Raw genomic sequence first — 13,788 nt, 5'->3', positions numbered from 1 at the left:
TGGCTCTAAAAAGTTACCCTACGTATGCTCATAGCATTTTTAAAAAGCACTACTAACATCAATGATTTTTTTGCGATCAAATGAGTCCTCCCTCTACTAAAGGGTCACCACCTATGTAACTTCGTTTAAAATCTAGCAGACGGCTCGCGTAGCTTTTGATACAAATTTCTATTAACAATTGAATCAGTTTTTTTGCAGTGATGGATCCATCCAAATCTTCCGAAAGAACTGTGTTTTCGTAATCGTTGATTAGAAATTTCCCAAAGTTTTTCACTTGAATTGAGAAAAAAACTATTTGCTGGCCACTCCAGTACCTCCCGTTATTTTCATTTGAAGGAAAGTTATTTTTCATTGAAAGAGAAATTTTGTTGGATTTTTGAATAAAAAACTTTAGCTATGTTACTTAAATGTTACTTATAGCTGTGTTTTCACTGTGTTACAAAACTCAGATACATTTCTTAGTTTTACAATTAAGACAAAACTTAATATACTTCTCTTGCTGGAGAAGTAAAAGACAAAAACAATTCAAATTATCGCAAAACATAAATAATGAAAAATAGTAAACAAAAAATCTGTTTATTGAAAAAAATCTAGCACAAGGCATATTCGCAGAAAATGGATATCACTCAAAAAATTTGAGAAGTAACTCCAGCAAAAATTAAAAGCTGCGTCATTACAATTTTTTAACAGCTAAAAACGAACCAGAAATTATAGGTAAATCAAGAATGTTATTGAGAATTCGGACTAGAATGTGAAGAATTCGGACACTTTGAATAATAACGGAAGCAAAAACACTATTTTCAAATTTTTGAAAGTTAAAAATCAAATTGATAATGAAAACAAAAACGGAGGTATTTCATCATTTAGCTTTTATGGATGAATTACTGCCAATAGTTCTTTCTAAATGAAAAAATAAAGAGATACAAGATTCGAAACAATAAAAATTTCTGCAAAAACTGTAAAGCTATTGTTAAAAAAGCTGAAACCTTTACAAATGTTAACATCTTCAGTAAAACCGAATCGATTAAAAACTATAGAAACAAGTTTAAAAAAACAGCGAAAAGGACAGAAAAAACGGCTAAAAATGGTTACTTTTAGGCACCATTCTCTCAAAAACATTTCAACGTCGAGAAGTCATTCTCTGAACGCATTGCATGAACAAAAAAAACTTATACCGGTCCATAAAGATCTTCACGGTCACTTTCGGTTTCAGGTCAAAAAGCCGTTTGAACAAACAGTAATTCTCGAAAAAGAGTCGGAAATGCAACGTAACTGGATCCGAAACCGTTATCTTTTGTCTCGACAGACATTTATTCTTTACCTAGCCAGATTTGATTAAAATGTGACAAGAGCAATGAAACAAGCTAACGTTAAAACAATTACCCCATCGTTCAAAAATTATAAAGGAGCCGCACAGATTTTTATCTTTAAACTGTCCAGACATCTTAAGGATATTCAGATTGAATCTTTCACGATTAAATGGGCGGTGGTGCATGGTTGTTCTTAGTTAGTGAGGTGATCTGTCTGGTTAATTCCGCCATTTTCCGGAAAATAATTAGACATACCTGGAGACGTTGAAAAAGGACCATAATTCTTATTATTGACAAATACTGATATATCACAAAATTGCCCAGATTAAAAATTCTGTGAAAAAAATGATAATGATGTTACAAACTTAGTAATCCGCAAATAACTGTTCGGCTCAAAAGACACTTTGAAAAAGAATAAGACAGATATAATTCTCGGAAACTGAAATGAATTAAAAAATAAAATATTAGAGTTAAGAACTCATTCTTTCTTTTGCCTCAAAGCAGGATGTGGAAGGTAGTGAAAGTGTTTAAAATTAATTGCAGCATATTTTGAGGGTCAGACTATATTAAATCGGTTTCAAACAAGCAAAAAATTTCTAAAACAATTTAAGAAAATTAATATAAAAAATATTTTAAAACATTCAAATTTTTAAAGCTTTTTAAACATTAAAATTCTTTAACAAATAGGTATAGCAGAGGGGATATAACTATTTGTCTTAAAAGAATGCTAGAATGATACACTGTAGATTACGAGGAAAACAATACATTTTAAGGCTGTTGAAAACTGTCAAAAAAAGCAAATAACTACAAAAAAGCAAATAACGATCAAAAAATGAACAAAATGGACGAAAAAACTGCTAAAAACCTTAATCTATATCTCCCATTCTCTCAAAAACATTCAAGAAGTCTCAACCACTCAAGAGATCGATTACATGAACGCAGAGACTGATAAAACATTTCTCTCCCAAAAAATTTAGCTCATGACAATTTAACTCAACTTCGCCCTTTGATCAAATAGTACTTCCGGTGAAAAAAAACCTCAAGAAAACCAATACTCCTCTTAGAGTCGTTTAAGCGCTGAAAACCGCACAGCTACGCGCAGCTTACAACAAACATATGCGCTCGGTTCTACAACAAGTTGTATAACAAAACCTAATTCTAGCGTTGTCTCAAAACAGATTTTTCTTAATAATAAATTGACATTCTGAATTGACTTATTTGGCTAAAAGCACACATATATCTACATCTAAAATAGTTGTACTTACTTTTACTGCACATAAGTTAAGAAATGGGCTCTTTCTTTTTCTATTGCTCTGAAAAGTGGTTATTTTGCTCCACTGAAATTAGCAAGCAGTTTTGTCTGTTTGTTTGTTTGTGTAGAATGATTATTCCGCTATATTTACAAAACATGTTCAAATAAAATTAGGAGGAGGATTTGGCAATAAATACCATAAATGAACAACTATATTAAATTAATAGCAACTGATAAATTAGACAAACAAAAAAGGTGTCTAGAGTTTGCATGTATTATGTATGTATATAATTGCACCATATTGCACGGTAATTTGATTCCAAATGGTAATGTTTTTTTTTCCAGTAAATTAGAGAGCCGATCAAATGCTTGTCTTATATTTAACTCAAATTCGTTTTCCAAAGGCAATCACTCGATTAGTGTATAACTAAGATGCGAGGACACCTTAAAAAAACATTCAAAAAATCTTTTGAGCCCAAAATCTTTACTCAATGGTGAGCGTCAAACGCCATCAGCTAGACCTCATCGGAAATTTTTTTTAGAAATTGTCTGAAAAATTGTGTTTAGATTACTAATCTATTAGTAAAATTTTGAAAGATTTGACCACCCCGTAGAAATTTGATCTCTTATTAAACAGACAAGAACTTGATTGATAACCGGACATATTGCAGAAATCGGACATATTGCACAACAAAACTTTACTATCTTTGAATCACTGATAGAAACCTTTACGCGGGTCAAAATTAGAATTTTTAGAATTGTTTTTTGATCTCTTTTAGTCAATCTGTTCAAGCATTTTTAAGTCAAGACAGGACGGTTTCAGAATTTTCCCCATTGTTATCCAACAGTCCATCTTACTATGCATATATCGTATACAACCCGCAACCCAGTGCAATTGAAAAAATCAAGGGTTGAACAAGAGACGTGGGGTTGCGTGAACAGTTTAGACAAACAGCGGGCTGATTTTTTGATTTTGCCTAAAAATTGGGTTTTGATTTTGGCTACACATTTACAACAAGTTGAATGAATATTTGTCGAAAGTTGAAGCACTAATAGTCAAAGTATATAACTGGCTTTGGATGTCTATAAGATAGTATTTTTACACAGACATAAAGACAGAAAAATAGGGTCAGGTGAAAATACGAAAAACAGCAACATTAGTAATACAAGGGTGAGTTGTAATTGGTTTAATTTAATAGCAAGTTTGCTCTATCGATTATAAATCGAAAATTGGCAATGAAGAGACTCTGAATTACACGCAGTACATACTACTCCATACTCTCTCTACAAAATCTTAACAGTGGACACACGAAAACAAAGAGCTCAGTCGGACCAATTTTAACCAGCCCAAGTTGAGGGAATGTGGGGGGGGGGGGGGGGGGTAGATGAATTTCAAACATATCGGACCAATTTCAAAATCCCCAACAAGAACAACCAGCCGAAGAGACGCGATGATGTCAAGCGCTGCCTTATAGCTTTAATCTTCACGGCGGGGTGGGGGGGGGGTTCAACCATGGAAATGATCAAATAACTGCTGCTAGCTAGCTGGTCCGATCGAGGTTAAAGAAACATTTGATAAATTGCACGAAGATAATTATTAATATTGCATTTCAAATGCTGTATTACATTATCGATATTATTATCTACAAGTAAATTGCGGGAAGAGTTTTCAGTTTAACAAATATCTCGGAAATAAAAATTTTCAACTTAAATTACTATGAGCACGTTTTTGTGGATCGGATAGCGCGTTTTACATCTAAATAATCCAATGATCAACAATTTCAGTATTCTGGCATGTTTTAACTTCGTTCCGTTCTCCTAACTGCTTTAAGAGTGCTTTACGTATGTTTTGTATTAGCGGAAGTGAAATATGATAAAAATTGGCAAGTTTCTCGCTGGCGACTGAAAACAGTGACAATTTCTTTTCTTCCTTTTTTCGCACATTTCCTTCGTCTCGGAACAATTTTCACAAGCAATCCCACACTAAATCGCGCCATAACATTTCCATAGCACATAACCATTTCTTTGGGTGTCATAAAATCCACAGTTTTTTTGATAATTTGGCAAATTGGATTTTCATTTTGACATTGCGATAAAATGACATAAGAATCCGTAAGTTTAGAATGGTTGATGAAGTTAAATCTGATTTCGAATTCTGTCGATCGGATAGTCATAAGATTTAATCAAATCGCTCAATCTAAATGCTACGTAAACAGCGACAAACATCATTGAATTCTGTTCAAAAATTGGAGACAGTCATTTTTAACAGTGATGTGAAAGTTACGGAGAAGAACATAGACAAAAAAAGAGAAGAACTGAGATTTAAAAAGTCTTGAGAGCAGTGAAAGATTGGAATAGATAAGATATTCATGTCCAGGTTTTGGTTTGTGTCCATTTTTGGACCATGGCGAAACGAGGGGGAATTCAGGAGGTCAACAAAAACATGGCTAGTTTAGTTAAGTAGGAAACCAACGGACCCTAGGTCGTTGATAAATGAGCGAAATTAGGTTCATCAGAGCGAAAGCAAAGACCAAGTACAATGGTCCTCCATAAATTTTGAAAGATTGTAAAATCTAGTTGTAATATTGTAGCGCCTATAATGTCGTATTAGGAGATAAAATGATAATTCAATTCAGGACTTTAAGTTCGCATCAAAAGTCCTCAAATTGGTTTGACAATTTTTATAAAGTGACGGATTGAAATAAAAACGATCACGCATTTCAAAATTATGCGCTTTGACACGTTTCACGTTATCAGTATGATAGCAACCAGCTAGGAAGATTTAAAGAGTTCTGATTGGATAATATGCGGTCTCGTTCGCCAGACGTTTTCAAATTTGAATAAAAAAATGATGAAGTATTTCGTGGCATATAAAAACACGATCTAATCGCATAGAGTAAGAATAGTAATTTTTTCACGATTCATCCGACGAAAAGGTTCACTGAGACCCTAATGATGCCGAACTGCTTTCGGAACCTGCCCGCGTAGCGTGGTGAGATCCGAACTGAAGCAGACCCGAGATATCCATGCTTCGATCTCTCGCAATCTCAGTCCAGCGTTTGTCGTCACTCTCATGCGTCAAGTACCTCTGGCCTACTTTCTGTTCCAGTTTGCGCAGGTCGCACCACGTCAAAATATCCTAAAAAGAACATTTTATTAGCACAAATGCGAAAACTTGGCGCATAATTTTTTTCACAATCAACCTCAAATTGCAGAGTTCTCGCATAAAGGCTTCTTAACCATTTATGAAAATTGACAAAAGAAGTAAAAATTCCTTCATTTAGAGCTCAAAACACCAAAACTGACTTTTTTACATTATAATTAGACGCTACCAGCAACTTCAGAACATTAGGCACCTTAAACAATAGTAAAGCCAGCTAATCGCCTCTTCTGGAACTTAATGCGCGCCGAACTTTACCTGTTTATCCTGTTCGAAAAACTCAAAGTCACTGAAAAAGTGTGAAAAAGCTTGCAAAAGAAGAAAGAGTACCAATACAGTCCAAATTCTTTGGGTTGTAAAAATAAGAGCGCTACAATAGCTGGCTAAGAAACCGAGGGAGTCTATTAAAAAAACAGATTCGGTGCACTTTTAAACAACGCCCGGGTTCAATGTGTTATTGAGAGAAGTTCTTCTATTCTTTTGACTACACAAAACGAAGGCACTTTTCAAACAAACATTGGTTGTTTATGGAACTTCAAAGGAAAACAGTTGAAAAAGTCCTCTGCTAAAGAAAAAATTCTGAAGCAGAATCTCAAGAGATCATTAAACATAGCATGTTTGATGAAACGCAAAAACATAGACGGAAGATGGCCGGAAAATATCCGCCGTTGATGCGCTTGATGCACATCGGGATTGAAACCGAAAAACAAAAAAGGAGACAAATTGACTGAATTTTTTTTCTTCAGTGACAAAAAGTGTTCTAATTTGGCGTGCAGTTTCAGTTAGATTCTAAAACTATACTTAATTCGGCTTTTAAACTGAAAGCTAATAAACTCATTACCGATATCAGCTAGCAAACACTCTGATGAACTTTGATAACCTATTATCAATGACTTAATGACCGGGCTTTATCGGTTAATCCCGTCTCTTTTGATTTTGCTCTTTTGACTTTGACCGTATTCACTATATTGCGTAGTTCAATGCATGAAAGAATTTGAAATCCATTCAGTTGAAACAGTGAGTGAAGTAAGTCAGAAGTCAAACGTGAAAAACGTATGTAATGCGAAAAACGATCAAAAAGTAAAGCGAATTTAAAAAAGGAGAGCGCCTAAACAATAGCCGTTTGAGAGACTGACGGCGGCTATTATTTAATAGCAAAGTCTATATTTGTACGAGAGGAGAGAGACCGAAGAAGAGAAACGAACAATCAATGCAAAAGAATGTCAAAGACTTAATATTTACAATAGTACAAAACTGCTTCATTAAAATATCATAGGAATCTCAAATTATTACCGAAAGTATAATAATTCTTCCAAAAATTAACTTGAATGATTCATAAAAACATACCCGGCAGATTGCCGGAAAATAGCCGCCGTTGATTCCAATAAGCATGATTGGGATTGAAAGAACAGAAGATATTGAAAAAAAAAAGATTTTTGAACAAAAACATTTTTTTCAGTCCGATTTATTTTGATGGAATTTCGTCGTTGAACATACTTCTGTTTCTTATAGAGAGGCTACAGGGGCTACTATCAATACCAATAAGCATTAGAGATGGTAACTAAGACTTATAGGAACGAAGTTCAAATAGCGGGCATCTAAAACTGGGCTTTATGGGTTTATCCCGTTTCTATTCCTGACTTCAATTTTTTATACTGATTCTGTTCATTTTGAATTGCTTTGCTGAGCAACTGATGTTCAAAATCACTTTTAGCAGAATGAGAGAAGAGAGAAACTAGCCTAGAGAAGTCAAAAAGATATCACGCAAAATGTTGAAAAATCGGCAAAATGAGGTAAAGCGAAACATTTTTTATTCGACGCAGTAAAAATAAAAAAAAATAGGAGCGCTATAATAGCCGGCTGAGACGATGAGGGCGGCTATTAAAAAGAAGAGATCCAGTTGTTATGTAATACAACAGTGTGCTATGTCAAAAACACAAAGCTACGTGAAAAACTTCTTGAATGCTTTTTTTTGCATGAAAATTAAAGTAGAAAAAATTGATGGAAAAATTCAATATAAGAGAATTATGCAGATCTTCTCTTGAGTTTCCCCGAGATTAAGGATTTGAAGCAGACTTCATACGAAAAAATATCGGAAAATGACCATTTCTCCCATTGAAATGTCGATGTTCACAGTCAAGAATTTATCGCTTTAATCAAATAACCACGTATTGATGTAAGAATTATCGTTTTTTGTATTTTTATTAGAGTAATCTTATAGGACGGCAAAGCCAGCAGAGTACCATTAGAGCTATGTACTGTTTTGTTAGAGTAAAGCTAAAGCTTGTACATAGGTGGTATAATTTGTGAATGAGAGAAATTCACATCTAGTTCAGCATAATGTCCTTATTGTTTATCACTTGCAGGTTAACACCGGACGAAAACTTATGCTACAAAATTTGTTTGTAATAGGATGATATACCTGCATCCAGACATGAGCGAGGCTTTTGTCAACAGTGAACCGCTTCCTGATCTTGACCTGGAGCAGGTTGTTGATGAGGTCGATTGCTTCCCTCGATATCTCCCTCCAGGGATTGGCTGGGTACATGAATGCTGCATTCTGGATCTGGTCATTAATATCCTCGTCCTCATTGAAGGGAAAGGTCCCGCTTAAGCTGCAACAAAACATTATGTACTCATCTCTTTTAAAAACTTATTTTTCGCCCCCAATTTTATCATTGCTGATAAAAAATCAGGAATACATATGTCTCGGGATGGTTTCCCGAGACAGACAATTTATATATACACTTGTTGCTGAAATACTTGTATAACGTTTTCTTTGGCTCTCAAAAACATCAGTACTGTTTTGTGGCAGATGTTCTCAAAAGTAGAAAAAAAGCTAAGCATTAGCATTAAACGTCGCTGTTATGATACAGTAAACTACCTTCTCAGTATGCATGATCAACCTCTCTCTAATTCAAGATAACTCAGCAGTATTAACTACCGTATTTAAAATTCAAGGCAACGTTGGTCTTCCAGTTATTGTTCCAACCCTCCACGAAATATTTTTTAGCTGAAGTTATTTTGGCTTATTTTATTTTATTCACTTCGATGAAGTACTTAAAATGCACCAAGATACTGGTATGATATGGAATTAATACATATTATAGACAAACAAACACACAATAAAATTGCTTTAAAAACAGAACTTTTCTTAGCAGAAGACAGAGCAACGTAGCTCTCTGATGCTATGACCTATCATTAAAAAGAACATTTTTGCAGTATTTGAATAATATTGATTTTCTTTGTATCTCTCGTATAAAATCCGTAGTTGTAATTTGAAGTGATCAAATGAGGCGTGCTATTGTGCGAAGTTTGTTACAGCAGCTAACAGTTTTGTTCTTGGAAGTTCTGAACTCAATATTTTCATTTCTCTACAGCGTTTAATCAATCCTCGAATATAATCAAATTAATATAATGTAATGGTTACTCTACCAGTTGTGGCCCAAACTGTGAAACAAACCTAAGCAGAATAGACACCAAGTTATACCGTTGTGTAGATTCCAGAAAAATTTTGCTGAAGCTATTTTCATAATTGTCATTTTACTCGAACGTCAACTTTTGACAAGGAACGCGTCCTTAAATTAGCACAAGTAGATAGTTCCTTGCACCCCTTCGCATTTTTTTAAACAATACAAAAATCTTGCACAAAGTAATATTGCCTTTCGGAGGGCGTTTAATATCTAAATATCTAATAAAAATAATATCTAATATCTTAAATATCTAATATCTAATTAAAATAAACGTTCAGATAATTAGATAATATAAATGATCATTTGTGATATGCGGTTCCGTAATTATTTTTATTATTGATGTCTTGTGTTACAATCAAATGGACAAAGTGGAAAATAAGATCTATCTGATCTAGTTCCTTGTAATCTTGGTGTTTACACTTAATTATATTATAACTTGTTTATCATAGAGTACCAGTAAACAACTATGCGAATCTGAAGAAAAAAAGCTAGCATGCCCGTAGAGGCAATCTTAAGTGCTCTCAAAAAACTTTTATAAGAACATACGCGCATCCCAAAATTTATTTCAATGTGTTCAAAGAAAACAGAAAACTTTTATACGATCTTAAATTCAACAATATCGCAACACGCAAAAATACGAAAATAAGCCAAGGCAAATGCCAGAAACAACCAACTAACGTCTGAAGAAAATCTAAGGAGCTTAAAAGCTTAAAAAATATACGAAATTCCCATTCACCATTTATAACTTGAGAAGGCCCAATTTGGCCAAAATATTACCTCACTAAAAAGCTGTTTGGAGTGCTTAAAAATGAGAAGCACAGCACACATTAGAACACGCAAAAAATCGAGAACTCAGAGGCAAACATGTGCATCGAAAACTCTAATCCGTCAAGCAAAACTCCCCACACCGCAAAAGCCGAAAAAGGAGAATAGCTTTATTGACTTACAGTCTCAAAAAATATCAAAAAGAGAAAGAAGATAATTATTTCTTGACTTCTTAACTTTCGCAATAGCTTAACCAATTTCTTAGATATTATAGACGAAGAAAATGTACAACCTGTATGCTGATTCTATTAAATTACCACCTAATACTTCCTTCAATTAAATTTAGCGAAATCCAATTTTGAGAGTAAAAGTACTTTTTGAGAGTGAGGTAAGTCACTTGTGACCAAAAACCTAATCACGCAAATGAACAAAAACCTCGCTCCAAAGAGTGAAAAACTGAAGTCACGCATGCAGGTAAGCAAAACTTGCATGAATCAATAAAAACAGATTTGAAGTGAGTGTAACCTCATATGGAAGCAACAAAAATCTTGACGAAATAAAAAATTAGGAGGCTAAAAATAGCTCCGCTCAGATGGGAGGCCTTAGTAGGCCTTATCACTATCGCAGCACTTAATGAAAATTAAAAAGGCAAAAATAGTGTTTATGGGCAATCTTTTGCGTCCTTTTCTGATGAAACATTTCGCATCTGGGTTTTTCGGTGACTGACTTTTTCTTGCATCCCTGTTTTTTTTCCGCGCATGATACTTTTGACATCAAGATTTTTCGGAAATTGACTCTTTCGGCCAATGACACTTTCTCAATCTGCGCTTTTCCGGACATTTACCCTTTAAAAGAGCTCAAATTTTTTTGGTCACTGACATCTCGCGATCTGTCTTCTTAACCATGCTGCTGGAGATCTCTTAAACATGCTCTTCAGAGGCCCCTTAAACAAGCTCTTCCGCCTGTCTCTAAACATGGTGCCTAATAATGTCATACAAATAATATGTAGGAGGATTATTGAGCGTCAGTCTTGAGAACGTGGCCTGAGACTTAGAAATCAAGATTCCATCATTGGATCCTTTCCTTGTCTGCTCACCTTACGTATATGATGACTCCTACAGACCACATGTCGAGTGACTTGTTGTAGCCCTTGTTGCGCAACACTTCAGGCGCCAGATAGGCAGGAGTTCCCACCACACTCCGTCTGAAACTCTTCTCCTCAATGATGCGAGCGAACCCAAAGTCACACAGCTTCACCTGTAATCAACACCCCGCTAAGTAACGATCAAACCCAAAATTTGATTACAAAGGTGCATATTACGCTGTCCTTTATCTTTCAGATTGGGGTGGAGCGTTAAACCGGGTGCAAAAATTCCCTCCCCCACTCTTTTTACCTTTTCTCGAACTTTAGTAGAGCGGGGTTTGTTCTAATGAGGCGAATCAGTTTTAACAAATGATGGTTCTGACAAAACTCTTTTGCGGCAACCCCATTTGAGAATTCATATCTCCAAAAATGTGGGCCAACCTGTGGGAATGAGTCGTCGGATGATAGTAGAACATTCTCTGGCTTCAGGTCACAGTGGACAGTGTTGATGGAGTGTAGGAACTTGAGTGCTGCCAGGATTTGGGCAACTAGGAATCGGGTGATTCTCTCGGAGAGTCTGCCTTTCTGTGAGGAGAGGATCATCTCCAACATATCTCCCTTCAGTTTCTCCATCACCACAAACACTCTCTCAACTGTCTCAAACATCTGCTCAAACGTCACAATTCCAGGATGCGAGATATTCTAAAGCATGAAATCTGTTTCTTCCAATAATACCAACACAGAAAAGCTATAAAATGAGTTGCACAGAACAAGTGATTCAGAACAGATGCTCTGAAACGTATTTGGATCAATAAAAAATGAAACAAATATCTACATACAAAAAAAGCAGGATGAACACAGATTTTGCCCCAGCAGGGTTTATACGAACCAATATTTACTGAATTTTCAAACATGCCAACATAAAAAAAAAACATAACCGACTAACGTCGGGCGAATTGCTCTCATGCGGTTGGCTTCGTCAGTAGCTAGCCACGGTTTACTCAGGCTAGCTTTAGATTAATTGAAGGGGCGTGGGGTGATCGCAGCGGGGGTGCAAAAGTGGATTGGGGGGACTGATGTGGGGTCGGTGGGGCGTAGAATCAATTTATAACAACCGCCCTTCTCACCATAAGTATAAGTCTCCAAAAAAGTTTCTGTTAATCGCATGCTTGAAGACTAGTAGGTTGAACGGCCCTAAGAGAACTTAATGCAAACTGGGCGCTACCTCATTATCCCGTTTCTGAAGACGAAAGTCAAATGTGTCAGACGAAAAATCGGCCAACTGAAAAATTGCATTAAAAAAACAAACCGGATTAATATATTTGCTAAGAATTGCTAATGAGAGCAATTAACAATGATTTCTAAAAAGTGCCTTTTAAGTTGAGCATGATAAAAAACATTTCTACCATAACTCATTGTTAATGAGGATCAGAGATGATGCCATTACGCCACATAACAGCAGCTGAAGTCCGGCATCAACAAAGAGAGAGAGAGAGAGAGACAGAGAGAGAGAGAGAGAAATAAATTCCATGATGGTATTCGATTCTGCAACTTCTAGTTTTTTAGCCCTGTTGATAAATAAATCATATAAAAACTGAAAAAGTCAAAATTAAAAAAGTTTTAAACATCGCGGTAAAAAAAACTTCAAACCCATTATTTGTCTCGAACGTTCTGTCAAGTGACCCATCTCCTTAAGACCCATCTTTTAAGACTTTAAAAGCTTCGTTGGCCAGTAAAGGTCATTAAACTCAGAAAAGGACAAAAAATGTTGAAAAATTTTGGAAACAATTACAAACTTTAACAAAATCTTGCTAAAATTCAAGATATTACTATCTTAAGAACCTTTTGATTTTCTCAAGAGACTATCAAGTATGCCAGTATCACCGAGGACTGATGGGAGGTGGGGCAACAGTGGTGTGGGGTGGCTTAGGGGTCTTCAACCTTAACAACCGCCCTTCACACCATAAGTATGTCTCCAAAACAGTTTGAGCTGAAAGGCTCTAAGAGCACTTAATGACCGCTGGGCTGTTTATCCCGTTTTTGAGTACTAACAGTAATTATTTCCCAAGAGAAGATTTTTTGACCAAAAAACCTTTTTGGCATGTCAAAAAGATTTCACAAAAGTTGAACAAGCTGTCAACTAAGGTAAAGCAAAAAAATTTGTATTCGACAAAGTAAAAAAAAAATAGGAGCGCTATAATAGCAGGCTGAGAAGCTGAGGCGTCTATTGAAAGCAAAAAAGAGATAGAATTTGAAGGAAATTGTGTACTGTCAAAAAGTGTTCTAAATTGTTCTGCAGTTTCAGTTAGATTCCTAATTATACTCAATTCAGCTTCTAAAATGAAGGCTAGTAAGCGTAATACTACTGCCAGCTAGCAACCGCACTAATGAATTTTGGTAACCTAATGCACCCTAAGTCAATGACCGCGTTTTACCGGTTTATCCAGTTTCTAAATAATGAGCGAAATAATTGAAAATCTTACAGTTGAAACAGTGTGAGTGGAGTCAAAGTAAGGAGTCAAACGAACGTCTTCACTTCTGAAAAACAAAAACGTGATCAAAAGGTAAAGCGAATCAACAAAAAACTACTCGCTAGAAAGCGAATTGGTGTTCAAACACCGTTTTCTCACTCTACTTGAAAATTAGAGTGAAAAAACTTTCACGCTTCAAAAACAACTTGGCTTTTCGCTCCACTTTCTGTTTCTTCAATAATACAATTTGACTTCAAAAAATATAAAACTTTT

The 13,788-nt window shown here is 35.3% G+C and overlaps 1 protein-coding gene across 2 annotated transcripts in view; it reads right to left on the bottom strand.

Annotated features, from left to right (window-relative positions):
- Nucleotides 1–4,056: 4,056 nt before the first annotated feature.
- Nucleotides 4,057–13,788, bottom strand: part of LOC142354264 (serine/threonine-protein kinase D3-like) — a 91,625-nt gene continuing 81,893 nt past the window's right edge. The window contains exons 18-21 of one of the 2 annotated variants that reach the window (XM_075406522.1): nt 11,486–11,746; nt 11,057–11,217; nt 8,145–8,337; nt 4,057–5,701 (exon numbers count right to left, since the gene is read on the bottom strand). In XM_075406522.1, the coding sequence (XP_075262637.1) occupies nt 5,501–5,701; nt 8,145–8,337; nt 11,057–11,217; nt 11,486–11,746 (816 nt within the window). In that variant the 3' untranslated portion in view covers nt 4,057–5,500. The remainder of the gene's footprint in view (nt 5,702–8,144; nt 8,338–11,056; nt 11,218–11,485; nt 11,747–13,788) is intronic. The other variant, XM_075406523.1, reaches the window with a different exon arrangement.

The sequence above is a fragment of the Convolutriloba macropyga genome, chromosome 15 (assembly GCF_964194025.1).
Source record: "Convolutriloba macropyga chromosome 15, txConMacr16.3, whole genome shotgun sequence".
Lineage (NCBI taxonomy): Eukaryota > Metazoa > Xenacoelomorpha > Acoela > Convolutidae > Convolutriloba > Convolutriloba macropyga.
The sequence above is the reverse complement of the archived record's forward strand: the minus strand, read 5'-3'. Positions and strand labels throughout refer to the sequence as shown.